Genomic DNA, 23,965 nt, shown 5'->3' with positions numbered 1-23,965 from the left:
GTAGAATAGAACCAAGGAAAAAGAGGATAGCTCTGGGGGAGCAGAGGAGGAACTCGATGAACTCGAACTTGCACTTGAACCCACCCCTCCCTCCACATTTTATACCCCACACGCAGCGCCAAGACGCAGCCAGCGCTACGCACTCCGCGCGCAGAGAATTAACAGCCAGCTTCTAAAATCAACTGCGCTGCATTCACATCAGCCAAACGCAGCGATCGCGGAGGCGTACTCGCGACTTTCGCTGTGCGCGAAGCAAATGTCGAGATGCTGCGTTGCCTATTTCGCTTCCCAGCCACCGCATGTGCGCGCCGCTGTTGCCGCGATCATCACCGCCAGGTTTGTGTTTAGACCGCCTTGACCAGGATACCTCCAGCTGTGCCAGATTTTGAACTTGACCTCTGGATACTGATCCAGCCGTTCGAAGAGGGCTTTGATGTCATTCCAGTCTCGTCGAGCTAGCCTCGCTATGGGGTATAACAGCCTTCTAGAAGAAACCTTAGCTCCAGTCACCTACTGCGCCTCTCTTGTCTGCGTCCTGCTCTCGCGCAGCCTGCTGCAGCTGTCGCCCTCCCCGGAGTCTGGTCTCATCAATCACCCTTCCTGTGACCCACCAACGCGGACGCCCAATGGCTCCCCAACAACCCATCCCCGCCCCGGCGCCCTCTCAAGCTGCTGCGCCCCCAATCTCTAGCGGTGGCCCCAGTTCCACCGCACACCCCAGCACAAGCCCCTCCGCAACACAAGGCCAGGTCCAATCCCACATCCAGCAACACCTCAAAGAGTTCCCGATCGCGCCGACCCTCGTGCTCGTCTTCTTCCTCCTCTTCATGGCGACCATGCTCGGCTTCGTCGTGCAGAAGCACCACCACCGCAGGAAGCTCCTCCGCGCCGCGCAGAGCCAGCAGGACACCCAGAACCAAAACCAAAACCAAAATCAGTACCAATACCAGAACGAATGGCAGGCGCAGGCGCAGCCTGCGCATGCGGACGGCGCTCCTCTGGGTGGAACTCAGGATCTGCGCACGCCCAGCCACAATGTCGCCTCAGACCAGGCCGTGAGCGCCGACGACGCGCAAGCTCGGCGCCGTTCTCTGTTTGGCTCCGGCTGGCTGACATCGCTGCTCGGGCGCGGACACACTGACTCGGACGCGCAGGAGAAGGGAGATGCTGCGGCGCATCCGCGGTCGACGTCGACAGTCCGGATCCACAGCTCCGATCTCGAGAAAGTCGACTTCGCCGGGGCCTTTTCGCACGCTGGAACATCTGCTTCTGCTGCCTCTGGTTCTGGTTCTGCTGAAGGCCACGGGGCTCCCTCGGTCCGTCGCAAATCTTCGCTCATGCGTGCGGCAAGTAGATTCAAGGTACGTTTCTCCACACATCTCACTGCGCCTGTATAGTCGCTGTTGCTCAGCCTACACCATCCGCCCGCCGTGTGTACAGGCTCGAGCGTCTTCGAAACGCCCCCAACCAGACTTCCTCCCCCCCGTTCTCGAAACGCCCGAACCCGCCGCGCAGCCCGCCAACACCCTCCACCCCGCGTCCTCAAATTCCGGGATCTACGCCGGCGGGCCCCACGGCCCCTCCTCCCAGCTGACGCTCGTCTCCGTGTACGACGCCAAGAAGCCCTCGCGCGAGAACACGCCCCTTCTAGCGGACCTAGGCCTCGTCGCTAGCACCAGCGCCAGCACCGCAGACGCCTCGCGTCCTCCCTCGTCTGCTCCCCCTCAGGGCCCTGAACTCGCAGGCCCTTCTCTGGCTCTCACTGAGATCACCCCCGCACCATCCAGCACAACGCTAGTCGCCCCGCCTCCCACCGCCTCGGGCCCTCAGCACTCCGCCTCTCTTCCGTCAATGGCGTCGCGCGACCAGGCCATCGCAATGGTGAGAGAGAACCGGCACAGCAACAGCGGCTTCTTCTAGGCTTCCTGATTCCTGTCGATGCGATATACCCCGGGCCTGCTGGATATCTCTTGTGCTCTGATGTAATCTCTGGTCTCTCCCTGCGGCGTTCTTTCCGGGTGTTTTGTATCGTGACTGCCGTTAGTCATATATACCCCTAGTATGTTAGATTTAATCGGCGTCACTCGGACGCAAAAAAACTATTACATGTACATGTGCGCATGACGTATGCGCAATAACTTGTCCTTAGAAGACGTGCATCTAATGAGAAAAGAAACCCCCTATATATCGAAACGCTTCGAGCCAAAAAGAGTTGACATTTGCAGCACGCTCTGCATTCCGCGCGCACCGTCCTCTTCCTCATGCATCCAAGCACCATACCATCCTTTGTCAGCCCTACATACAACAGGAATCCGCAACACTTGACTCAGGCGCATTCCTATGTCATATTCCCGAGCGATGTCGGGACAGCCGCCGCTCGCTTCTGCGCGCATGGCGACTCCAGGCCTTCAAGCAACCCCACCTAGTAATCCTTCTGCCCGTCCAATGTTCTCCGGATCGTCACAAGGCAAGCAGGTAACATAAACCATATCATCGAAGCATGTCTCCAACTGCATTTCCCGGGGCGCCTACCCCCACCAACACCGGCTCCTCGATGGCGTCGTCGTCGCATCCTGCTGGCAAGGAAAAGACGGTCCCGTTCGCTCTTCTGGGTGTCTTTGGCTTCGTCGCGGTCTTTGGCATAGCTGCCTTCATCGGGAAGTGGTACTCTGCCAGAATTAAGCAGCGGAAGATCATAGCAGCGAGGAAGGAGCGGCGGACATCCAGAGGTGCGGGACAACGTGCTATGAGGTCCTCGACAACGTATGCTAACTATTTGCAGGTAAACAGAGCAAACAGAGCTCCCGACGCAAGCGGCAGGGGAGCTGGGTGAAGCTAGCGAACAAAGAGGTCGACGAGCAGGTAAGCCGAGGCTGTTCCTTTGCTGCGACCTGGTGTATACGCCAACATGCACTCTCAGACTCCCCTGCCGACGAGACCACGGATCGGCGCCTCTCCGTCCCCCAGTACACCTCCTCGCAGTCCCGCTCCCGCCCGGACACCCCGTCTCAACAAATCTGCCTTCCTCTCCCGGCCTGAGATCTCTTCTCCCTTGGCAATGGACCCACTGAGCCCGTTCCAGAGCAACGAACCAACAGCGAAAACCCCCTCTGCAAGCACATCAGACAGCCCCCGCTCTCCGTTGCTGACGTCACAGGATATCAAATCGTCGGCGCCTACGATGGCCGAACGGCGGGTGCGGCAGATGCGGTCCAATCCGAAGCTCTCTCCCGTGCAAAAGGCAACGCCATTGCTATAAGCGCGCCGATCGCCCCAAGCAACCGACTAGTCGCGCTCGATGGCTCAGAAGCTTCTATAGAACTGCAGCTGGCACGTTGGAATTCTTTTTTACCGTATCTTGTGTCGTCGCATGTAGTGATACCCGCCGGCTCTGCGAGCCTAATTCGAATACCGAGCCGAAGCTTCTGAAACCGGGTCCGGGCTGTCTCGTCTTTGGCCTCTGACCATCTGTGCTTCTCGACTTCTTTTTCCCTCTTTTGTGCTCGCTGGGTGCTCTTTGGAATGCGCCAACGTATGCTGGCCTCTTCCCCGCGGTCTTGACGCCGCCACATGGACTCTTGGAGCCTGGAGTGCTCCCCGATTCGGACTTGCTCAGTCCAACACTGATCTGGTCGCCGATCCAGTCTGAGACCATTTGGCTCTGTTTCGCGTATCATCGAAGCACCGGCCTTCTTCCTTGTTTACTTTCGGCTGCCAAACAAACTCCAACGGAAGCGCATCACCAGCCCCGAGCGCGTCCCCGAGAAGCCGGTTTGATCAGCAAATCTCGTGTCTATTATATGTTCTCCCCGCATTTCAACCAGAGTCGCCTTGGTCTTCCCATACTCTCTGCATCTCTGTCTCCCACCACCACCACCTCCAACGCTAATACCGATACACCGATATCTATGGAGGGACAATACACGCTGTTGCTGGTCCTTTTGGTCATCTTCGCGACTACTACCGTCATTCTCATCGCGTATCTGGCTTACAAGGCCTATGCGAAGTTGAAGAAGGTGGTTGACGAGGAAGCTCGACATGGTATGCCCAAAGGTGTGTTTAACAGCTATAACGTAGAAGTGCAACACTAAATACTGAATGACATCAGCTTCTTCTACGGTGCCGCGGACTGCAAGGAAGGAACGGAGCTCTCGGTCGTCGTGGTCGACTTGGTTCCAGTGGAACCGGTCCTATGACAGCCTGGAGGTGAATACTTCCTGATATCACTCCTTGTCCCGTCAGGCTAACACGCGACTCAGGAGCACTTTGAGAAACCCCCCGCCGCATCCTACACCTCGCCACACGAGCTTATTCCCTCGGCTCCACTAGCATCTTCCCCAATCCACGACGTCCCCTCCCGCTTGCACCGCTGGATTCTCCCCTCCCCTCTGCCCCGGACACCCAACAAGCGGCCCGGCTACCGTAGCTCCCCGGCTCGGCGTCTCCTGGGCCCGAACGCGAGCGACGACTCGTTCAGCGAGATCAACCTGCACCCTAACGGCACACCCGTCGCCTACCTATCTATGCCGCCTGCTCTCCGCGCCCGGAGCCCCAGCCCCGCGTTCATGTCGCCCACGTCCCCGACGTCGCCCGAGCGCATGGCGCAGATGCAGAGGGACCCGAAGCTGTCGCCTGTCCAGGGGCCCGTGAGGCCGATGGTCTACTTCAAGTCGCTCTGATGATGATGTGATGTTGCAATGCTGGATAATGACGGACTATGCCGTTGTTCCTCTTTGGATGTACTTTTTTTACCACTAATGCTCGCTGTCTTTGCACCGTCTCCACCTACCATCTCACTGTAATGTACTTGTCTAACTTGGCGTTTTCCGCTGCTGCTGTAATGTCGACGCGCATTAATGTTGTTGTAATATCGACATGTCTTATGCTGCTATAATCTCGTCGCTCTTTCCTGCTCTCGTACCTTTTTTCTACATCTTTCCGGACGCCTGAGCTTGTGCAACAATTTCTCGGGCACTGTCTTCTGATTTTAATCTCGTCCATGCTCCGTACTTCTTTGGCGGGAGTTGGACAACAGCGCGGTAGTAAATCTGTCAGCCGCCAGGCGGTGTCGTATATCTTCTGCGTTCAACCTCGCTCCTCTTCTTCTCTCCACCCCCCACCTTCACCACCGCCTTCCAACGTCCTTCAGCCTACCACCACGTTCTTTCTACGACCACACTCTTTTACTTTGGACCTTGGAAATGGCGCATCTCCTTTCATCGTCGGCCCCTATCCCTGGCAGCACGCCCCTATCCCACCACCTTCCAACCCACACCCGCCACCATCCCTGGCACACGCACACGCATACACCCACCCCGCCCTCATACTACGTTGTCACCGACGGGCTCCTCCCGCTCCTCTTCGTCGTCGCCATTTTTGTCATCGCGTTCGCGACGGCGTGCCACATCTGCCGCCAGCGCCTCGGGCGGCAGCAGGACGCGGTCACGTTCGAGAACATGACGCCGCCGTACGTGTACTCCGGTGAGCCTTCACTACTTTGTAAAAAATAAAATGAAAGCCAAAGCGCTGATCGTGCACAATGTATCATAATATACATACGAACATAACCCAGCGGGCGGCGCGGGTGTAACGCCAAAGCCGGGGTGGAAGGAGCGGCAAGCAGACATCCACGTGCGCATTTCAATCCCGACCATAATAATTCACTCCGAACCACCCACCCAACTCACACGATAATCTTTTGAACGCCCACAGAGCCTCGCGTCCGAAAAGACGCTCGCCGGCGACAAATCCCCCAAGAGCAGCACCTTCGAGTCCCTGCCCATGCTCCCCACCACGGCGTACACCAAGTCTCCGCTCTCCAACCCCCCGTACTCCCCCGCGCCCGACTATCATCAACAGGCGAACGCGTACCACTACGGCGACACTAAGAGGATACGGCCGGGCGACGTCTACACGCCGCTGCCGCCCCGTATCAGCAGCCGACACCAGAGCGCAGAGAGCGGCGGCGTTGATGCTCAGTCTCCGGGCGTCGGCGGATTGGCGGGCGAGGTTACGACACCGCTGCCTGTGTATCGTCGCTAGCTAAGCTTGATACTGTAGCTCGCGTTTTTTTCTTGGCCTTGTGTTCAAAGAGGTTATGGCCGTGTGCTCGTCTCCGATCTGTAGCAATCTATCGCTGCTGCGTTCTTTCTTGATTTTGTGTTCGTCCTTGAACGTTTATCTCGGTGGCTCGCTGGATTGGCTCTGTAGTCTCTTCGCGTTTTGCTAATGGGAGTTGTGCAATTCTGCCATGCAGATCCGTTGCACAACCTCAGGCAGGCGGGTCACGTCGATTTTCTGAAAGTTTGAATTCGGACTGACGGCAACGTTGATTTAGATTGGTTGTCAGGTTCTCAGTACACTGACCGTTACAACTCTAACTGGATGTCTCGTCCTCACACTATCGTCTATAAGAAGGAGCGCCACCAGCCCTTCCGCCAGCCTCACCCACTAATCACTCACATCCCGTCCCCTCCTCCGTAAGCACTAACAGCACCACTCCATATCCAATGTCTCCCCTCCTCACCATCTCCCCTCGCGCGCCCCCCGCGTCCTACGCATCCCTCCCCTCAACGTACCCGCACCCCTCCCACTTCACCCCCGCCCCATCCACCCCACACACCCTCCCCACACCCCACCCGCGCGTCATCCCCGCGACCCCCGGACCAGCACCGACGCCGCCCGCGCACCCCGTCGCGCACCCGCACTACGACATCCCGGGCGCACCACGGCACACCGCGCGAACACCGCCGTCGCCGTACACTGTCTCGCAGAACACCGTACTGCCGTACGCCCTGCTCGGGATATTCGGCGGGCTCGCTGTGCTCGCTATTGTGTACTTTGGGTGCAGGACGCCGGCTCGGCGGTCTGCGGCGCCTCTGTCCCATGGTCACGGTGGGGAGGGGGCAGAAGAGTTTGAGCATAAGGTGACGCTGAAGGGGCTGGCGACGCCAGAGTTGTGCCGCGATGAGGCGGCTGAGAGCGGTGTGTCGCGTGTTTCTTTTTCCTGCAATCTAACGCCTGAACGGTTTCAGCTGCACAGGAAACAAAGGCGCATCCACTAGCGTTCTGGACGCGGTGGACCGCGAGACGGTCCGGTGCTGCGCCGGGTCGTGATTCAGACGCGAATCGTCAGGTGAGTCTGAGCGGATTCGATCCGCTAAGGGATGGCCACACCGAGTTCATTGACGCTGACGTATTCGATGCTGCGTTATCTGCAGGTTGACAGCTCATTCTCAGATAGAGACGAAAAGTTCTCGATGTCGTCCGGCTTCTCCACCCCGGAGCCCGTGGTGCTCCCCGACTTCCCCAAGCCCGTACATCACTCGGAGACCCTATCTTCGCTCTCGCATAATACTTACGCGTATTGGGCGGCGCCGCTTCCTGGAAACGAGCGTCGCTGAGGGCTCTGAATATGACGAGGTTGATTTTGCGTGCGATGGCAAGGAACTAATGCTGCATCATATATCTGATATAAGTAATATCAAAATATAACTCTTCTTAGACCACTTATTCCGTATACTACTTAATGGGCTACCTGTCACTGTCCATGCTGGTGTTACAACAGCATCGATACTTTATTCTCTACGGTGGCGACACTGGTGCTCAAACACATTTTAAGCTAGCACTTGGACAGAGCTCACGACGTATTGCATACCGCAGAAGGAAAATAGAACGTGTCACGCCCAGGCCAAGCGTCCAACCGCCGTTCCACTCTCTCCCGTACCTCGCTGGATTGTCCGCGTTCTCGGAGGCGTGCCAACTCAGGAGAAGGTCATGCAAGGCACCCCCTGGCGCCTCGAGGCGTGCTGTCACTCAGGTCTGCCCATATATCTGGCGCGTGTTATCCCATTTTCTACGGAGCTGAATCGCTTTTGGGCCCATTTAATTACGCGCGATCCAAGAACCCGATGACGCTCCTCGTGTTGTGGAGGCTTCCGCTCGCAAGCCATAGCGCACCGTGCACCGTGCAATTCGTGGGGGTGTTGATTACCTCCCCTCTGATCTTATATCGAAGTCAGTGTCTTCACAGCAGGCCCTCAGGGTTTGAGTGTGTGCTGCACGACAGCACTGCAACGCCCCAGGACATATCCAACTGGCCATGAAAATGCTCGACGTCTCGGATCCACAAAAGAGGCCACAGGACCTGACGCATGCCGTATTATCCTTCGACTACCGATTACCAAGGGTTTGGAAGCGTCTTGTAAAAGGAAAATTTCGTGGGCTGGCGCGGCGGCCGACGAATACTCTTTTGTTCGTAATTGAATTCCTACTGTTACGCGACGACAGGCCTGACAGTAAAACTCTTGCTGTGTTCAGGGTCGTTCATCTCCCGCTATCGGATCCCGTTCTCATTGGCTGGCAGGGGGAAGACACAAGAAAACGGTCAGGTTGCGGAGCTGCAGGCTGAGGGTCGTGAACAGCGGAACAAGGAGATGCGAAGCGACTTGCCGATCCACCCCGATGTGGAATCATCGCTACAAATAGCAGCAAATCCACAAGAATTCAACAACCGCCGCGAGGCCCGAGTCGAAACAAGGATAAAAGGCAGCCCATCCTCCGCCGACTTCCCTCAGCTCCCTCAGCTTCTCTCCCTCACTCCCTCGTCTCCGAAACTCCAAGTTCTCTATGGCTCAGCTTTTCTCTTAGCCCGTCGCGTCGTCGGCAGGTCTCTGCAGCGAGCGTGGATCACCACACGCTTGCATTGACTGGTGCTCGGAAAAATGCTCGTGAGTGCTGGATGGGTTGCATGAAGCCCACGTTTCCAAGACCGTGGATAGTGTGGCTTGTTGGGCCGCGGGCTGACCGACGCTGCGACCGGCGCGGATACTTCTTGGCGACTACCACCATCTCTGACGACCTAACCGCCACTCGCCGGTTGGCCCCGCGTCTCGGAACGACAAATGGTACGTCTTACTGCTTGTTTCGGTCTCCATTCCTGACTCGTCGCTTTGCAGCCCTCTTACTGCTTGACTTGCCTGATAACCTCCTTCGCATCTTGGTGAGTTTGTTTTTCTTTTTACCTGCGCCCACTCATCTGACGCGTCGCTCTCCAGGATCGGCAGCACAAAAGCCTGCGAGAGGCGCTGCTTACGACAACAATGTACTCTTTGAGCTCTTGTTCGGTGTCGATAACTCCTCGCTGCCGACGCGGAGCCCCCCGACGGGCCTCGACTACCACCTCTCAACTTCGATGTTGGTGGCCAAGCGAGGCATCGCCACCACGGCTTTGGGACCCTCAGCGCCCGAAGCATCACGGTCTCCTCGACTCCGGATTGGCTCTTTCTCGTCGACTTACTCTGGCGACTCCTTCTGGCGACGCGCTCTTCCGGCGCCCCGCTCCGGAGATTCTTGCATTATCGATCGTCGGCTTCACGTCGTCGGACTCGGTGCCTTCACAGGCTCGAGAATGCTTCAGCGTTGGTGCGGACTACCATCCTGCCTCTGCTAAGCAAGAGGGCTCGGTGCTTCACGCGCCACCTCTATCGGGTACATTTACCCCAAATTTTTCGCACCGCGAGGGGACTTCGGTCCTTTCTTCTTTCGGGACTTCGGTCTCTATCATCTGAGGCCTCGTGCCTCAGCTGTTCGTCGGGACTTCGCATGTTCTCCTTTAGGGACTTCGTGTCTCGACGCGGAAGGGACTTTATGTCTCTTTCTGAGCGTTCTAGCGCTTGACTGTTTGATGTAGCCGTAGATATCGTGGCAATGTAGTGGAGAATTATGCTCTCATATGTAGTGTTGCGTTGCGTGTAATTCATGTGCTTCTCAGTTACTCAAAACTTTTAAGTCGGACATCAAAAATGGTGAACTTTATTCGCCATTGGCAACCCAACTGTCTCTTCATTCTTTCGGCGTCATTATAGCCTCCATGGCAAGAAATATGCTTCAACAAGAAGAGTGGTTGAGTGTCTGGTAGACGTTACAACTTCGAGTCGCGCTCGTGGGAACTCCTCAACTTAGCTCTGTGATAATCTAGGACTTGCCCCTGACCAAGTCTTTACTCACCGACGATGACCGATAAAAGCCACCGAAGCAGCGAGATAGCTCCATTTATGGCCACAGACGCGCCGAAGACGTCCCCCGAACATATATGCACTACAACCTCGCTCGACCTTGTCTCGGGCAGCTGCGCTTTCACCGAGTTCATCTCATCAAGCCAGCCAATGACCTCTCTGGAGAACATCCCACGGCTGGGTGCGTGAGATGGATCACGAAGGCCTAGGGCGAGCGCATACCAGTCTACGGCCTCCTCCAATCCTCCAATGATCTACAGGACCGAGCGCACCTCCGCACCGTCGTATATATACCCACAGGCCTGACATCCGGATCGACAGAACTCCCCATCCCCCCGACATATCCTGTCATTCATCATGTCTTGGTCCATCCCCCCAGGCTTCGTATGGATCGCACTCAACCTCCCCCGGCTGCTACTCGCGCCGACACTCGCATACGGCGCGCTCCGCGTCCTGCGCACGCACAGCGCCGTGCACCTCCCCACATGGCTCAACGTCATCATCTGCATCGGCTCCCTCCCTGTCGTGTTCACCCTCAACGTGCTCTACTCGGACTGGCGCATCGCGCGGGACGCCGCCGCGAGGGGCGCAGTGCTCCCGCCCGCGCCGCCGACCAAGCTTCCAGGAGGGATTGAGAGGCTGCTGCAGGCCAGCCGCAGGGTCACGGCCAACTATGTCGGTGAGCTTGTGGTGCGCTCTTTTCGGGGTTTGTGTTTACTAATTTGTGGGTAGCGGATGCCATTGGAAAGATAACGAGGGCCTATGGTCCTACTGTCAATATGAGGTTACTCTGGGAGAATAGAGTGAGTCGTTGCCGGACCTTGATATTCGTGAATACTCATTTGTATACAGATTGTCACGACGGAGCCTGCTTACATCAAGGTGTGTGTATCAACCATAGTTTATGCTGGCTATTGAATCGAGCTGTACGAAATTAGGCTATACTAGCCACCCAGTTCACCTCCTTTGCTAAAGGTTGGTCATACATGACTAACGTTGTCTTTCGCTAACATTGCAACCATGGTAGGTCCATTCTTCCGCGATACGAACAGCTCACTTCTGGGAGTCGGAGTATTCAACGCTGATGGTACGTCCAATTCTTGCTACGTATTTCGATTCCCCTACAGCGACTAACGACCACCTTCTTAGGTGATATCTGGAAGTGTGTAGTTTAAACCCTTCCGCACGCCGTGCTGACGCTAACCATCCCGGCATCTCTCCAGGTTCCACCGCTCCATGACCCGCCCCTTCTTCAGCAAAGACCGCATCGGTCACTTCGACGTCTTCGACAAGCACGCCGAAGACGGCCTCAACCAAACCCGCACCCGCCTGCGCGAGGGCCACCCTGTCGATTTCCAAGACATGGTCTCCCGCTTCACACTCGACTCCGCAACCGAGTTCCTTTTCGGCAAGGACGTCTGCTCGCTCTCCGCCGGCCTCGTCTACCCGCCCTCTTCTGTCTCCGGCTCGGCTGCGTCCGCCGCGGACGAACACCCCGCAAACAAGTTCGCACACGCTTTCGTCGAGGCGCAGAAGCTGTCCTCGAAGAGAGGTCTTTTCGGGAGCACGTGGCGCCTGCGCGAGTTCTGGCGAGACGAGGTGAAGGAACAGATGAAGGTGTGCCGCGCGTTCATCGATCCGATCCTCGAGGAGGCGCTCGCGAGGAAACGCGAGACGCGTGGTCAATCTGGCGAGAAAGTTGATGCCGAGGAGGGGGAGACGTTGCTCGAGCACCTCGTCAATTGTACTGAAGGTGAGCTTGTTGTGTCCTTGTGCGGTTCCAGCAGCAGCTAACGTTCGGGGTATAGACCAGACGGTGATCCGTGACGAGATTCTGAACATCATGATCGCTGGCAGAGATACAGTACGTTGTTATTCGATGCCATATAGTGTTTTACTGATCTTCATGACATAAAGACTGCTTGCTCGTTGACTATGTCGGTGTACATGCTGTCGCAGCACCCTGACGTCCTCCGCCGTCTCCGCGAGGAGGTCCTCACCAAGGTAGGCGCCTCGCGCCGCCCATCATACGACGACATGCGCGACATGAAGTACATGCGCGCTTTCATCAACGGTGCGTGGTTTAGTCTCGCCACATACTACGCTATTGCTTACAGTATTTTCAGAGGTCTTGCGTCTCTATCCTCCCGTGTAAGCCCATAGCTTCACCATGGTTTTCTTCTATCTAATGATCTTCGGTGTGTCAAAGGCCCAACAACACCAGAACGAGCACAGAACCCGCTGTATGGCCTGGTTTGAACGGTGGCCCTCCCGTCTACGTGCCTGCTAATACTCGGTACGTCGTTCGCCTCTTGCTCCTTCGTAGTCGATACTTACTCCGCAATAGGACACCCTACTCCGTGTTCCTCATGCAGCGCCGAAAGGACCTCTGGGGCCCAGACGGTAAGCACACCTACCCCCTCCACTCTACCCCACCTCACCACCACTCAACACACAGCCGACCTCTTCGACCCCGACCGATTCCTCGACTCCCGCCTACACAAATACCTAACGCCCAACCCCTTCATCTTCGTCCCCTTCAACGCCGGCCCGCGCATCTGCCTCGGCCAGCAGTTCGCATACAACGAAACATCCTTCTTCCTCGTGCGGCTCCTACAGATGTTCTCGAGCATCGCGCTCGCAGAGGACGTGCAGACGATGCCCCCGCCGGAGTGGGCCGCGGCCGGGGGGCGCCAGGCGATGGAGAAGGTGGTGATTCAAAGCCATTTGACAATGTATGTGAAGGTGTGTGGGGGTTGTGCTTTGGGCTTTGGGGAGGCGCTGACTCGATTTGATGTGTTTGATAGGACGGACTTTGGGTGAGGATGGGCGAGGCGAACCCGGTGGAGGTGGTCTAGAACCAAGCGTGTTTAGTCGACTGCGTTACCCTCAGTCTTTTTTTGGTATTGTACGGAGTTAATTTATGTTGTGCTAACCGTGTGCGCTTTTCCAAGCCACGAGAAATAAAACAAAGTCGAGAACCTCTCGTAACAGCAGCCAGCTGGATGTTATGTATGTAGCTAGTACTTGAGATGCAAACCCGGAGCCGACGTCGAGACCCATCACTGCCACAGGCGCAATCTCGACTTTGGATTAATCCATTGACTGTCATCCAATATGAATATTTCAATGGCTACCATGTGGCTGCAAAGCGCACATTAAATTGAAGCATCCGGCAAACATCTTTTGCTTCGATCCCTTGCCAATCCATGCAGCGCCAGCGCTCGCCGGAGGATCGAGTATGGCACAGCCGCCACTGCCGGCACCGAAATTGGCTGCGCTTCCCAGTGAGTTCCTCACGGAGTTCCCCGGCTTTCGGTTACGGTCAGAAGGCGCCGGGCATCGGTCGGGCATCGTCTCAAGCTGTGTGGTACACCGAAGCTATGGGCAACTTAGATAGGCCAAATTTTCCCTGGCCTAGAAGTGCTTCACCTTTGACTTGAACCTTGTCTAACAAAGTCTCACCAGGCAAGCCAATTAGCAACAAATCTGAAGTACCGAGGACGAGCTGAATCCAGACACGATGTAGGCCGTATCATGGGCGCAACCCGCAGCCAGCCGTAGCACGCTCCTTCCCCAAAGACGTCGGTGAGTGTCGGTGTCTGGAACCAATAAACCCATTTCATATCCCCACACCGGTGATGCGTGCCTCGCATGGACATGTGAATCCCCACCGGACTCTCCGAACATGCCTCCGCTATATATTCCGGTCATTCGGTCGCCGTACTGGACGAGCCTACGAACCCACCGGCATCTCCTCCCACCCGCCTCTCCAACGCAACCCCCGACATACCCCGCTGGCATGTCCTGGTCAATCCCCCCAGGCTTCGTATGGATCGCCCTGAACCTGCCCCGGCTCCTGTTCGCCCCGGCGCTCGCATACAGCGCCCTACGCGCCCTCCGAACCTACAATGACGTGAACCTCCCCACGTGGCTGAACGTCATCATCTGCACCTCGGCTCTCCCGGTCTTGTTCACGGCCAACGTTCTCTACTCGGACTGGCGCATCAAGCGCGATGCCGCTGCGAGAGGCGCAGTGTTCCCGCCTACGCCACCGGACAAGCTGCCCGGAGGGATCGACAGGCTTCTCCTGGCCAATCGTCGGTTTAAGAATGGCTATCAAGGTAAGCTGCCCGAGAACGTTTGTGCGGGGCGGCTAACACAGGCGCTCACTCGTAAACAGCGGAGATCTTTGCGAATCTGACCAGGGAATATGGCCCTACCATCAACATGAGGCTACTTTGGGAAAACCGAGTGAGTCGTTTTTGAGATGCTCTCGCTGGACGTGCGCTCTGACCCGAGGATAGTTGATCACAACCGAACCCGCCTACATCAAGGTGACACGAGCTTCGGCCACTAGGGTAATAATGCACAACTCACCTCTTGGTAGGCCATCTTAGCCACGCAGTTCAACTCTTTCCACAAAGGTGTGTATACATTAATCCGGCCGTGTTCGCTGAACCGACAAACTGATTATCCTAGGCCCATTCTTCTTTGACCAAACCAGCTCGCTTTTGGGACTGGGTGTCTTCAACTCGGACGGTACGTCGAGAACCACAGCCGCAGAGCGCTCACCGACCGCACATCACCACAGGCGACATCTGGAAGTACGCATAATACATAACCTCAACGCATCCCTATTCTATATTTTGCTTAACAAAAGCGTTTCCCGCCAGATTCCACCGCTCGATGACCCGCCCCTTCTTCAGCAAAGACCGCATCTCGCACTTCGACGTCTTCGACAAGCATGCCGAAGACGGCCTCAGCCAAACCCGCACCCGCCTGCGCGAGGGCCACCCAGTCGACTTCCAGGACATGGTATCCCGCTTCACGCTCGACTCCGCGACCGAGTTCCTCTTCGGCAAAGACGTCTGCTCGCTCTCCGCCGGCCTCGTCTACCCACCCTCTGTCTCCGGCTCGGCTGCGTCCGCCGCCGCGGACGACCACCCCGCGAACAGATTCGCACACGCGTTCGCCGAGGCGCAGAGCGCGGCTGCGCAGCGGGGGATCTGGGGCGGTGCGTGGCGGCTGCGCGAGTTCTGGAAGGACGATGTGAAGGAGCACATGAAGGTGTGCCATGGGTTCATTGATCCGATCCTTGAAGACGCGCTCGCGCGGAAGCGGGAGGCGCGCGAGAAGGGGCTGGATCAGGGGGCCGAGAAGGGCGAGGTTCAGGAGGGGGAGACGTTGCTCGAGCATCTGGTGAACTATACTGAAGGTGAGAATTGTCATACGTTGATTATGATGATATCATGAGCTTGTGAGCTTGTCATTACAGATCCTAAAATCATCCGTGACGAGATCCTGAACATCATGATCGCCGGAAGAGACACTGTACGCACTCTATTTGGAACGGTATGCATTCATCCTGACAGACAACGTATAGACCGCCTGCACGCTCACCATGGCAGTCTACATGCTCTCTCAGCACCCAGATGTCCTGCGCCGCCTTCGTGAGGAGATTCTCACCAAGGTCGGCTCGTCTCGTCGCCCGTCGTATGACGACATGCGTGACATGAAGTACATGCGTGCTTTCATCAACGGTACGCCGTCCCGTACGCAGTAACATTCGTTGCTAACTACTGTTGCAGAGGTCCTGCGCCTGTATCCTCCTGTGTAAGCTCATAGCCTCTCCATTTTATCTCCTCTCGACTGACGTGCAACCGGCCATCCAAAGCCCTGGTAACATCAGAACCAGCACAGAAGCAACCGTATGGCCTGGCGTCAACGGCAGACCTCCAATCTATGTTCCTCCCAACACCCGGTACACCATTCTCCGTCATTCATACATGCCGCTTGCTCACGTCCCGCAAGCACACCTTACTCCGTCTTCCTGATGCACCGCAGAAAGGACCTCTGGGGCCCTGATGGTGAGCACCTCCCCGCATCTAACATCCCAAATAACCCCACACCCAACACACAGCCGACCTCTTCGACCCCGACCGCTTCCTCGACTCGCGCCTACACAAATACCTAACGCCCAACCCGTTCATCTTCGTCCCCTTCAACGCCGGCCCGCGCATCTGCCTCGGCCAGCAGTTCGCATACAACGAAACATCCTTCTTCCTCGTGCGCCTGCTGCAGATGTTCTCGAGCGTCGCGCTCGCCGAGGACGTGCAGACGCTGCCCCCGCCGGAGTGGGCTAAGGCCGAGGGGCGGCAGGCGCTGGAGAAGGTGGTGATCAAGAGCCATCTGACGATGTACGCGAAGGTGCGTGGTGCTTGGGTTTCTTTGCCGTGTGTGTGTCGTGCACAGGCTGATATAGCGTATAAACGCTGTATAGGATGGTCTGTGGGTCAGGATGGGCGAGGCGAGCCCGGTTGAGGTGGTCTAGCCTGGGTTTGGTTGAGCATAGACGTATCGGTGTGATATCTGGTTTTGGACTCGATCTAGCATCCTTGCTTCTTTCATGTAAAATAACATATATCTACTTATGTACTTGGAGTCTTGGACACGTTCATGGCGGATTTCTGGGGTGGCACCCACACTTACAGTGAATCAACCCTTGAATCCACACTGATCATCGGGGGCGTAAGCGTTAATAGGGGCTCTCGGAGGCCGCGGGCTGTGTGTCGCTCAGAACATAGTGTAACACGCCGCCGCGACTTTCGCATTGAACGCATTCTCAGAGTTCGAACGCGTCTTCTGTTTCCATGCAACATGCTTTGGGGCCTCAAACATGGCAAAAGCCACCACTTGCACAGGCAATACAGGATGGCGTCTGCACAGACAACGAGCGCCTATTGACTGTCTGCGCAACGCGCCCTTGATGGCACTGGCCTGTGGATACTTCAAGTTGGAACACCGGACCGCATTCAATCACCTCGGCGTCCCTCACTCACAGTTGCTGTACTAGTGCATGTCTCCCTCGTTTGACGCTCGTCCTCTCTCTGCCTTTATCTACTCCATATTGCACCCTCAGACTTCCCCTTGAGCGACACTCGCGTTCCTAGGTTCTGCTTGGGCTCCAGCTGTCAAATCCTCGGCCAAGCTGCTCCCCCGCTTGCTCTGCCATGTCAGACGATGCACCACCGACGACGAAACCGCAGCAATATTTGGACCCCAACGTGATACCAGAAGATTCTCCCAGTTTGCGTTACTACGCATCTCCCAGACCTTCAGTCGCCTCTTCGTCGCTTCACGCTCACAGTGAATCAGAGAAATCATCCGGTCCTTGCAGCACCCTTGAAGGTATGTATTCCCCCCTGCTGCATACCGATCCACGGACCAACCAACAGACGGCGCCCCACCGAGCACAACCCAGAGCCACAGCGACCGCTCCCGTACACTGGAGGTCGCCACATCCACCGCCGCGCCCAGCACAGACCCACTGCCGCATCTGCCCCCCGACGTCTGCAAGCCCCGCCGCCCCGGTGGGCTGCCGATGAAATGCGGCAATCTGACCGCCCCCGATTGGCACGGAGACCTCGGTGCGCCGTTCGAGGACGACAGAACGCGGAGGCGCGATGTCGTCCTGCGCCGCCTCGGGCCAGCGTTTCCGACCGAGCTCCAGCGCTACGATCGGAGCACGAGGGCAAAGACCGCGCAGCCGGTTGCGCGGTATATACAGCCAAACGAGAGGACTTTCGATGAGTGAGCTTCAAGATCATCTACGGTCTCCGGATTTGCTGCTAACGCCTACGTCTAGCGACGAAGACCCGAACTATCGAGCGTGCTGTGCTGCGGGATGGGTTCCCAGAGTGCACCCCGAGGGCGCACGATACTTCTTTCACAGACAACTGGTATGCATTCTTCAAACGTACAGTGGCGTCTTCCAGATTGATCGTCGTCCAGAGAGCATGGGCTGACGGCCTCGAACAACACCCCGCCTTTCTGAGGGCTGCGGACCTGGCCATATCTCAGCTAAAGCAAAAGATCGACGAACAACATATCGAGCTTCCCGCAGACGTTGAGCTCGTCCTAGAGCTCGACAAAGAGCAACACGACCACGACCACCATCACCATCACCATCACCATCAACCGACCCCAACCGACCCCAACTCCGTCAAGAGGTCCGAGTTTAAATGCGGCTACTACTTCGTGGATCACACAGCCCGCTGCCTGTTCTGGCTCGATCCGGTCGACATCTCGCCCTTGTGCGAGAATGTCACAGATATCACTCGAAAGAGCCACATTGGTGAGGTGTTTTACCCTGTGATATGACGTCGGCTGATCACCATATCAGCCCTGGCCTTGGAGTCACAGTACTGGTAAGCGATTTTGGTGTGCGCTTACACGAACAAAGGTGCTAACGGTCTGTCGCCAGGCAGCACTGCGAGTATTTCCCGGCACATAGGCCAATTGTCCCGTCTGTTACATATGAGCTGAAGGGTATGATTAACCATGCTATCTCCGGTGAGTCTTGTTCCCATGCCTTTCTGCGTCAATGTCTCGGAAATCAGGCTAACCTTGAAATGGCAGAGATGGTGACTTCGGAGACGTCATTGTCGCCGTTCTCTAATGAAGAGCTCATTCAAACGAGAGATATTGTTATAGCCTCAGAAGGTTAGCTAACCTACAATACCTTTTGAAGAAGTTAATAAAGAGAATCAGAGGTGCCCCCAGAAGGACTGGACTGCTCTGCCTCCATCTGCATCATCGGTGCGTTCACTGAATCAACCTCGTACATTTCAGCGAGCTAAACACCCAACGATCTCAGCACGTTTCATGCGATTATTCAGTAAGCTCATCTGCTACTTCCGCGAAGTCTACTCCTAAAACCAGACGCATCAGCACGGAACCGCTTCTTCAACTTCTATGGCCAACCCGGCGCCCGGCTCGACTCTGACCAAGCCGTGTACAGAGACAAAAAGACGATCCGAAACAAGTCGATGCTGATACGCGTCTTCACCCCGCTCCTGTTCAACGCGCCGTCTATGCACTGGGAGCAGCTGCGCAAGATATGGGTCGACTCGGTCGTGTCCTACGTTCCGTGGATGAAGTTCATCAACGATCTCAACCAAGAATGGAAGAGCTATACACTCTACGTGCGTCTGACTCTCAAAGCTATGGCCATATTGTCACGCTGAGGCAAGGACAGTCAACGGTGCTTCTGACAGCCAACATCTCGTTCCTGGCGCTCTTCAACGTGATGCCTCAAACAGAGCTCCAGCTTAACATCACGAGCGGCGCCTACGCTAACGATCAACTACAGACACCGCCACCTACACACCCTCAAACCGTGTCCGAGATACTAAGCTACGCGTCGACGATCGCGAGCACGGGCTCGATCGTCCTCGGCCTCGTGCTCGTCAGGCAGAACCGCACCAAGTCCCGCCAGTCCGTCGACAATGTCGTACGTGCACCTTCACACCCCGCATGTCGCTCTATCTCCCCATGTGTACTGACAACACCCGCAGATAGCCTATCTCGGCAAGATTTCAGAAAACCCCCTCGGCATCGAGATGCTCGCTATCGTTTACAGCCTGCCCTACAGCCTGCTCATGTGGGGGTAAGCCCGTCCTCTCCTCCCCATCCGCATCCACATTCCGTACTCAAGCGCACCACACTCTGTTATTTTACAGGCTCATCATCTTCGCCGCCGCATTCGGCGCACTCGCATACCAAGAGACTGGTCCAGCGACGCGCTGGACCGTCGGCGTATGCGGCACGATCACGCTCACACTGGTCCTGTGGCCGGTCTTCCTCGGCAGAGACCTATCGCTCCCGTTTCCGAGACGCCATCGCAAAGCACCACGCACCGAACCCGGCTCGGAAGCCCCCCAGCGCAGCCCACTCGTATCCAGCCCTGGCTGTGCTAAGGCGGAAGTCGGGCTGGGGCAGCCTGTCGTTGCGCCTGCAGAGACTTTCTCGAGCGGCAAGGCGTTGTTCTCGAAACGGCCGTATCGGCGCAGTTCCACGCAGCGTACGTTGGCGTAGGCGAGACAGGTGGGTCGGATGGGCGTGGGGATGACCCGTATCTTGAGAATTGTGGACGAATTTTTGATCGTATCTGCTTTTGCCTCCCCCTGTTTGTGTTAGGCTGGTCCTAGGCCTCCGCACGCCCTGGGAGGCGACGCGCCACTGTCAAGAATAACACAGCATGTCATTTTGCCTCAAGCCTCTTCAAGTTACCGAATGTAGTTCATACTGCAATATATAAATGAAGGAGCATTGCTCCTACCTCCGTAGCTCATCCGGCATCCCCTCCACCCTTCGGGTGTTCCTAATAACAGCTCGTGTTGTGTTTGAACGGCTTTTGCATAGCGCACGTAGCAGCCGTCACGAATGAGCTGCCAATGACCTTCCTCTATATGTTTTAATCCTAATCCTTGTGGCTGAAGTCCCTCCCAGTATTTATCATGCATCATTGTTGAACACCTCCCCCCAAAATCGAACCTTGACTTCCACGGGACTTGAGCGTTTCGACGGAGGCTATCGTTTGGGCTACTCTGTTGGGCTTCTCCTGTCAAACGTGGGCATATGCGTGTATTTGTGACTTTTCTTCGAAGAGTACGACGAGGCCACCGCTCCGTTTCAAATTATTCGGGCTCAACGCGATGGGTGTCTTTTCGTACAATTCGGGCACATGTACAGTATGTCGCAACGGTCATATCCTATTCATTCCGTTAATATTGCCTACCTATTTTCTTCATCTCCCAGGAACTACCCTTGCCTACTTAGCCTTTGAAGAGAAACAGCAAAAGGCATTGACGTCTTCAGTGGATGGCGCATTCGCCAAAGGGTAAGGTGATCCCGAACGGGCAGGACGCGAAGGCTCTGCTTGCCCACGCCCAGACACAGAAGCAATAGCGACATTTCCTTCTTCCTCGCTCTCTGATTCTGTGTCGTGCTCACTATCCCCGTTGCTTCCCGGCTCAGGAGCAACAGCAAGACGCTGGACGACCCGATTCAGACGCTTCGCGATTGACGGGAGCAAGGGACACGCACCTGTTTGGCCTGGGCAGTATAAACTGATACACTGCGACGTAAATTGAACATTCTTGTGTTTCCAGACGAATTGCCTTCGGGGCGCTCGCTCTGATCTTGGGCGTGTTTACCATCGGCTATGCCAAGGAGCTTCCTGACTGTGGATGTAAGTCCGCGACCTTCGCGCGCCGGACGCGATTTCGGCCGTGTTGCTATATGGCGTTGGGAGGAGTGCCCATGTCGATTGTATGGTCGATGTGTCTCCTTGTGGGCAGACGCTTGCCTTCGGATGATCGCAGGAAGCTGTTGGACCAGTTCGTGAAAGACGATGCTAGAGGACGGAATCACCCACATTCATAAAACTATCCCCGGACGCGTGGCCCCGGCGCTATAAGTCAATTTGTTGATGTCTACGGACTGGCAATAAGATCTGAAACCTACCTCCCGCCGTAGCTGTCTTTCTACTTCATGAACCGATCCGCTGTCTTCTTCTTCATATTCCGTTTCCTATCAACATCAGCATACGAAACCATATGATCTGGTCCCGAAACGTACTTGGCCCAAGAGTAGCTTTCCGCTCGCTGTTTCCCAAACTCTGAGGCATCCGTCTCGTGTCCCGCTTGCAATGCGAGTTCCATTCGGGGAGAACGCGGCGACAGTTACCCAGCTCTCGTGCTCGAAACCCCGGAGGAGCTGACCAGTTTTGGTATCCCAGATGCGGAGTATTTTGTCGCATGACGCAGTCAAGAACGTTTGACCATCGGGTGCATACTGTACGCAGCTAATTGGTCCATCGCACTCGACCTTGAGCAGTTGCACTCCTTCAGGAACGCGCCATACTCGTGCAGAGGAGTCTCCAGCACCACTAAGTATGCATGTTCCGTCTGGCGACCAGCAAACCGACAGCACATGGTTATCGTGACCGTACGGTCCCGCTATCAGAAAGCCTGTGTGAATCTCCCAAACACGCACCAAATTGTCTTCTGACCCTGTTGCCACCTGCAATCCGTCAGGAGATACACTGAGAGCACGGATGGGGAAATCGTGCCCTCCAATGACCCGGAGGGAGCTGCCGGTACGAGCGTCCCATACACGTATAGTACAGTCGTTGCCGGCGCTGACAATATGGGAGCCATCGGGTGTGAACTTGACAACCCTGACACCGTCAGTGTGGCCCTTGAGTGGATCCATTGCAAGTTTCTTGGTCTCCGTGTTCCATAAACAAATGGTCCGATCCTCAGAGCTGCTGACTACTTTCGAGCCGTCGGGAGAGATTTCGATAGAGGTGACGATAGCCGTGTGGTGAGCGAAGACATCCTCTGATTCTTCTCCCATCGTCGCATTCCAAAATCTGATAGTATATTGATTCCCTTCGCTTGCAAAGTGTGAGCCATCGGGGAGCCATGCTAAAGACGTGATCCATTCAGTTGTGATAAGTCTGGGAGAGTGGGGCAAGGATGATTAGACGGCCATCTAGTACAGGCAGGGTGAGATATACATACAGACTTTTACTGAGCGTCGTTTCTGGGCCCTGAACATAAAGAGTTTATTGACATCCTGAAAAAGGACTCGGTTACTTACCTTAGGGAGAATAAGCTTTCCCGCCACGGTTTCTCGTATACACATGCTGGAACCTCTATTAACAACGAACCCTAGCTCCGTAGGAGATGTCGATATTCTGTCGACGTACTCGGCGCTGAATATCGGTCCCCACAAGCAGTCGCCTGTCACTGGATCCCAGGCGCGTACGGTTCTGTCGCGTGAAACACTAATAATCATCTGTCCGTTGGACGTGAATGCGAGATCAGAGACCCCAAGCTTGTGTCCCTTCAGCGGCCTGTTGCGTAATTTTCCCGTCTCAGCGTCCCACAAACAGATTGTGCAGTCCTGGCCGCCGCTAGCCAGCAAACGTCCGTCTAGGGAATATGACACTGCCCATACCTCCGACTTGTGTGCTGCAAGAGGGGGGAAGGCAAGCGCTTGTGAAGCCACGTTCCAGACTCGTATCAATTTGTCGTCACAGGCCGATGCAATGCAATGGCTGCTGGGAGAGAATCGCGCCTTGCTAACGTTGGCAGGATGTTCCAAAGCGTGTATACACTCTCCGGAGTATGCGTCCCATAGCCGTACGAACCTGTCACCCGCACTGGCAATATATTGTCCGCTGTGAGAGTACTCCACCCACAATACAGATTCGGTGTGACCTCTGAGTGGACCCAAGACCGTCTCTTGGATTGAGGTATCCCAAATACAAACTGAGTTGTCGAGGGAGCTGCTTGCTATCCTTCGTCCATCGGGAGAGAATGCGACTGTGCGGACTGCACTATAGTGTTGACCTTCCAGAGGCTTTCCGATCTGCATGCCGGTGTGCGAGTCCCAGATCCGTATTGAGTCATCGTAAGAGCCCGAGGCAATCCGCGTGCCATCAGGAGAGTAAGCGACCGCACGGACCGTGTCGGTATGCCCTTCAAAGAATGTGGGAGTATGAGTACCGCCTTCGGAGTCCGAACATGTGTCTGAGGAGGGCATTTCTATGATATTGTTAGAGCAATACGGCGGGGTGAGTGACTGGTGCGGCTTGCAACTTGGGGCACTCATGGTGATGGTTGGGGGGAAACGTGTGTTTCCTGGCAGCGCACGCCCGATGTCGCAAGGCCGCAATTGATGCGAGGCACCGCATGTGCACTCGGGGCCTTGGTCTATTACGAGCGTTTTCGTGGGATCCATTCGTACCGTTTCTTGCCTTCTCACAAACATTGTAACATACTTTTATGCTCGTACGTCTCAAAGGATCATCAATCTTTTAAAATACGGTTTACTACTAGTAGTACTGACTGCAGCGGGCTAGCGACCTTCAGGTCTCAATATGTTGTAATGTTAGATCTATATTGATGGGAATGTCATGATCGTGCCTGTCGCCGCTATTGAAGGGTATACGTATATATGCAGGATGTACTACAATCAAGAAATGCGTATCGTAAATCCATAGTTCAGTTCGCATGCAAAAAGTGTCCTCGATCCTCGAGTACGCGTCAGTGCCTCACACACTCGAGCTGGGTGCCTGTGTGTTCATAGGGAGA

At 55.9% G+C, this 23,965-nt stretch overlaps 9 protein-coding genes across 9 annotated transcripts; 8 read left to right on the top strand and 1 right to left on the bottom strand.

The window, feature by feature from the left end:
- Window positions 1-626: 626 nt before the first annotated feature.
- CONPUDRAFT_143552 (uncharacterized protein) lies at window positions 627-2,181 on the top strand (the record flags this gene model as incomplete). Its single annotated transcript, XM_007769613.1, has 2 exons — window positions 627-1,361; window positions 1,441-2,181. The coding sequence occupies 2 exons, from the start codon at window positions 627-629 to the stop codon at window positions 1,918-1,920; spliced, it is 1,215 nt and encodes a 404-aa protein (XP_007767803.1). The 3' UTR covers window positions 1,921-2,181.
- Window positions 2,182-2,500: 319 nt separating this feature from the next.
- On the top strand, window positions 2,501-3,610 carry CONPUDRAFT_164666 (uncharacterized protein; the record flags this gene model as incomplete). The annotated part of the gene is made up of 3 exons (XM_007769612.1): window positions 2,501-2,729; window positions 2,783-2,862; window positions 2,921-3,610. 3 exons carry the CDS (start codon window positions 2,501-2,503, stop codon window positions 3,257-3,259), a joined length of 648 nt encoding a protein of 215 aa, XP_007767802.1. The 3' UTR covers window positions 3,260-3,610.
- Window positions 3,611-3,688: 78 nt separating this feature from the next.
- On the top strand, window positions 3,689-4,780 carry CONPUDRAFT_164665 (uncharacterized protein). The gene is made up of 3 exons (XM_007769611.1): window positions 3,689-4,053; window positions 4,109-4,206; window positions 4,260-4,780. The coding sequence occupies exons 1-3, from the start codon at window positions 3,801-3,803 to the stop codon at window positions 4,677-4,679; spliced, it is 771 nt and encodes a 256-aa protein (XP_007767801.1). The 5' UTR covers window positions 3,689-3,800; the 3' UTR covers window positions 4,680-4,780.
- A 421-nt stretch (window positions 4,781-5,201) lies between these two features.
- CONPUDRAFT_164664 (uncharacterized protein) lies at window positions 5,202-6,212 on the top strand (the record flags this gene model as incomplete). The annotated part of the gene is made up of 3 exons (XM_007769610.1): window positions 5,202-5,481; window positions 5,573-5,631; window positions 5,713-6,212. The coding sequence occupies 3 exons, from the start codon at window positions 5,202-5,204 to the stop codon at window positions 6,040-6,042; spliced, it is 669 nt and encodes a 222-aa protein (XP_007767800.1). The 3' UTR covers window positions 6,043-6,212.
- A 297-nt stretch (window positions 6,213-6,509) lies between these two features.
- CONPUDRAFT_152848 (uncharacterized protein) lies at window positions 6,510-7,403 on the top strand (the record flags this gene model as incomplete). Its single annotated transcript, XM_007769608.1, has 3 exons — window positions 6,510-6,984; window positions 7,035-7,135; window positions 7,221-7,403. The coding sequence occupies 3 exons, from the start codon at window positions 6,510-6,512 to the stop codon at window positions 7,401-7,403; spliced, it is 759 nt and encodes a 252-aa protein (XP_007767798.1).
- Window positions 7,404-8,749: 1,346 nt separating this feature from the next.
- Window positions 8,750-12,874, top strand: CONPUDRAFT_152847 (cytochrome P450; the record flags this gene model as incomplete). The annotated part of the gene is made up of 17 exons (XM_007769607.1): window positions 8,750-8,906; window positions 8,958-9,001; window positions 9,057-9,464; window positions 10,338-10,695; window positions 10,749-10,819; window positions 10,869-10,898; window positions 10,955-10,991; window positions 11,044-11,103; window positions 11,166-11,178; window positions 11,240-11,769; window positions 11,825-11,880; window positions 11,934-12,090; window positions 12,143-12,167; window positions 12,226-12,312; window positions 12,364-12,419; window positions 12,475-12,761; window positions 12,824-12,874. 17 exons carry the CDS (start codon window positions 8,750-8,752, stop codon window positions 12,872-12,874), a joined length of 2,427 nt encoding a protein of 808 aa, XP_007767797.1.
- Window positions 12,875-13,770: 896 nt separating this feature from the next.
- CONPUDRAFT_122447 (cytochrome P450) lies at window positions 13,771-16,461 on the top strand. Its single transcript, XM_007769606.1, has 13 exons — window positions 13,771-14,140; window positions 14,200-14,270; window positions 14,324-14,353; window positions 14,407-14,443; window positions 14,499-14,558; window positions 14,680-15,234; window positions 15,295-15,350; window positions 15,403-15,559; window positions 15,608-15,632; window positions 15,694-15,780; window positions 15,831-15,886; window positions 15,940-16,226; window positions 16,300-16,461. Exons 1-13 carry the CDS (start codon window positions 13,819-13,821, stop codon window positions 16,348-16,350), a joined length of 1,794 nt encoding a protein of 597 aa, XP_007767796.1. The 5' UTR covers window positions 13,771-13,818; the 3' UTR covers window positions 16,351-16,461.
- A 568-nt stretch (window positions 16,462-17,029) lies between these two features.
- Window positions 17,030-19,895, top strand: CONPUDRAFT_152845 (uncharacterized protein; the record flags this gene model as incomplete). The annotated part of the gene is made up of 13 exons (XM_007769604.1): window positions 17,030-17,207; window positions 17,255-17,609; window positions 17,665-17,758; window positions 17,811-18,153; window positions 18,202-18,226; window positions 18,283-18,371; window positions 18,438-18,521; window positions 18,570-18,617; window positions 18,676-18,696; window positions 18,750-19,003; window positions 19,057-19,311; window positions 19,376-19,467; window positions 19,541-19,895. 13 exons carry the CDS (start codon window positions 17,030-17,032, stop codon window positions 19,893-19,895), a joined length of 2,193 nt encoding a protein of 730 aa, XP_007767794.1.
- A 1,506-nt stretch (window positions 19,896-21,401) lies between these two features.
- Window positions 21,402-23,454, bottom strand: CONPUDRAFT_122445 (WD40 repeat-like protein; the record flags this gene model as incomplete). Its single annotated transcript, XM_007769603.1, has 3 exons — window positions 22,467-23,454; window positions 22,388-22,416; window positions 21,402-22,323 (listed from the first exon to the last, which is right to left on the bottom strand). Exons 1-3 carry the CDS (start codon window positions 23,412-23,414, stop codon window positions 21,402-21,404), a joined length of 1,899 nt encoding a protein of 632 aa, XP_007767793.1. The 5' UTR covers window positions 23,415-23,454.
- Between the last annotated feature and the right edge of the window lie 511 nt (window positions 23,455-23,965).

The sequence above is a fragment of the Coniophora puteana genome (assembly GCF_000271625.1).
Source record: "Coniophora puteana RWD-64-598 SS2 unplaced genomic scaffold CONPUscaffold_5, whole genome shotgun sequence".
Lineage (NCBI taxonomy): Eukaryota > Fungi > Basidiomycota > Agaricomycetes > Boletales > Coniophoraceae > Coniophora > Coniophora puteana.
Note: the sequence above shows the minus strand (reverse complement) of the source record. Positions and strands in the feature narration are given on the sequence as shown.

Bases quoted from the DNA above. Each gene is read 5' to 3' on its own strand.
- CONPUDRAFT_164665 (XM_007769611.1), top strand. From the start codon at position 3,801: ATGTTCTCCCCGCATTTCAACCAGAGTCGCCTTGGTCTTCCCATACTC. The intron at 4,054-4,108 runs GTGTGTTTAACA...GAATGACATCAG, and splicing joins TCGACATGGTATGCCCAAAG to CTTCTTCTACGGTGCCGCGG. The intron at 4,207-4,259 runs GTGAATACTTCC...CACGCGACTCAG, and splicing joins GGTCCTATGACAGCCTGGAG to GAGCACTTTGAGAAACCCCC.
- CONPUDRAFT_122447 (XM_007769606.1), top strand. From the start codon at position 13,819: ATGTCCTGGTCAATCCCCCCAGGCTTCGTATGGATCGCCCTGAACCTG. The intron at 14,354-14,406 runs GTGACACGAGCT...ACCTCTTGGTAG, and splicing joins CCGAACCCGCCTACATCAAG to GCCATCTTAGCCACGCAGTT. The intron at 15,351-15,402 runs GTACGCACTCTA...GACAACGTATAG, and splicing joins TGATCGCCGGAAGAGACACT to ACCGCCTGCACGCTCACCAT.